Source organism: Fusarium oxysporum, genomic scaffold (assembly GCF_000149955.1).
Source record: "Fusarium oxysporum f. sp. lycopersici 4287 supercont2.114 genomic scaffold, whole genome shotgun sequence".
Taxonomy (NCBI): Eukaryota; Fungi; Ascomycota; class Sordariomycetes; order Hypocreales; family Nectriaceae; genus Fusarium; species Fusarium oxysporum.
The window spans coordinates 1-900 of NW_017264914.1; the positions used below are offsets into that span (position 1 = coordinate 1).

Genomic DNA, 900 nt, shown 5'->3' on the forward strand with positions numbered 1-900 from the left:
CCCACCAGACAGATTCAATTTAGATTCGAGTAACACTAGAAGCCCAAATTTGTTTCATCTCGTGTTAGCCACCTCGATCAATTCATCACTAAAGAAGAGGATAGCAGGTCAACTCTGTTGAATTGAGGTTATGTGAATTGAAGTGCAGCGAGGTAACTTGGGAGAGCCTTGTGGAGTTTGAGACTCGAAACAGAACTTTCGCTGTAAGAAGAAAAAGCACAACATCTCACACCTCCAATCCTCACACCTCACCCTCACTAATTAGGGGGTGGATGAATCAAGAGACTGGGGGCCAGGGGGACCCTTGGACGTGGAAATGGACCCACGAAGAAGAGTGGAGGAGACGTGGGAGGGCAAGCTAAGTTACAGTAGCCGGGGCGCGCGGTTGGTAGTAGTGTATGTATTGTTAGCCTTTCGGTGTTGGTGCTTGGTGCTGGTGCTTTGTGGCCTCGTGCTGCTGGTGATTGATGGACTTTGATGGTGGTCGTATAGCAGGATAGATTCCAACAGCCACTTGAACTAAAAACTACAGTGATGTGCAGTATCCTTCATCCACGCGCTCATCAGTTGGCTAGTCTTTTAGCGAACGAGTGGATGGAGCAGGTTTCAGTGCGTGTTTGCTTTCGATGCGGCTAACATGATCTCCAGCATGATGAGGATGGTAGGGTTTGGAACATGTTTTTGCATCCATGTCAAGGCGCAACTGAGAGGCAGACAGCCAGCACTTCTCCTTTCTAGCCAAAACATCATAAAACTCGTATCTACCAACAAAGCCATTCTTTAAAAACACCAATCATCCATATCTTCTTTGTGTGCTCGAGTTTCCAACCCCAAGAGCACTTCTCCGAGCGTCAGCGGCGGCGTGGCGCTTCGTACGGCGTCACTCGCCTACTGGGTGCG

General features: G+C 49.0%; 1 protein-coding gene across 1 annotated transcript; it reads left to right on the forward strand.

The window, feature by feature from the left end:
* Nucleotides 1-160: 160 nt before the first annotated feature.
* On the forward strand, nucleotides 161-575 carry FOXG_22982 (uncharacterized protein; the record flags this gene model as incomplete). The annotated part of the gene is made up of 2 exons (XM_018403375.1): nucleotides 161-396; nucleotides 533-575. Exons 1-2 carry the CDS (start codon nucleotides 317-319, stop codon nucleotides 573-575), a joined length of 123 nt encoding a protein of 40 aa, XP_018258877.1. The 5' UTR covers nucleotides 161-316.
* Between the last annotated feature and the right edge of the window lie 325 nt (nucleotides 576-900).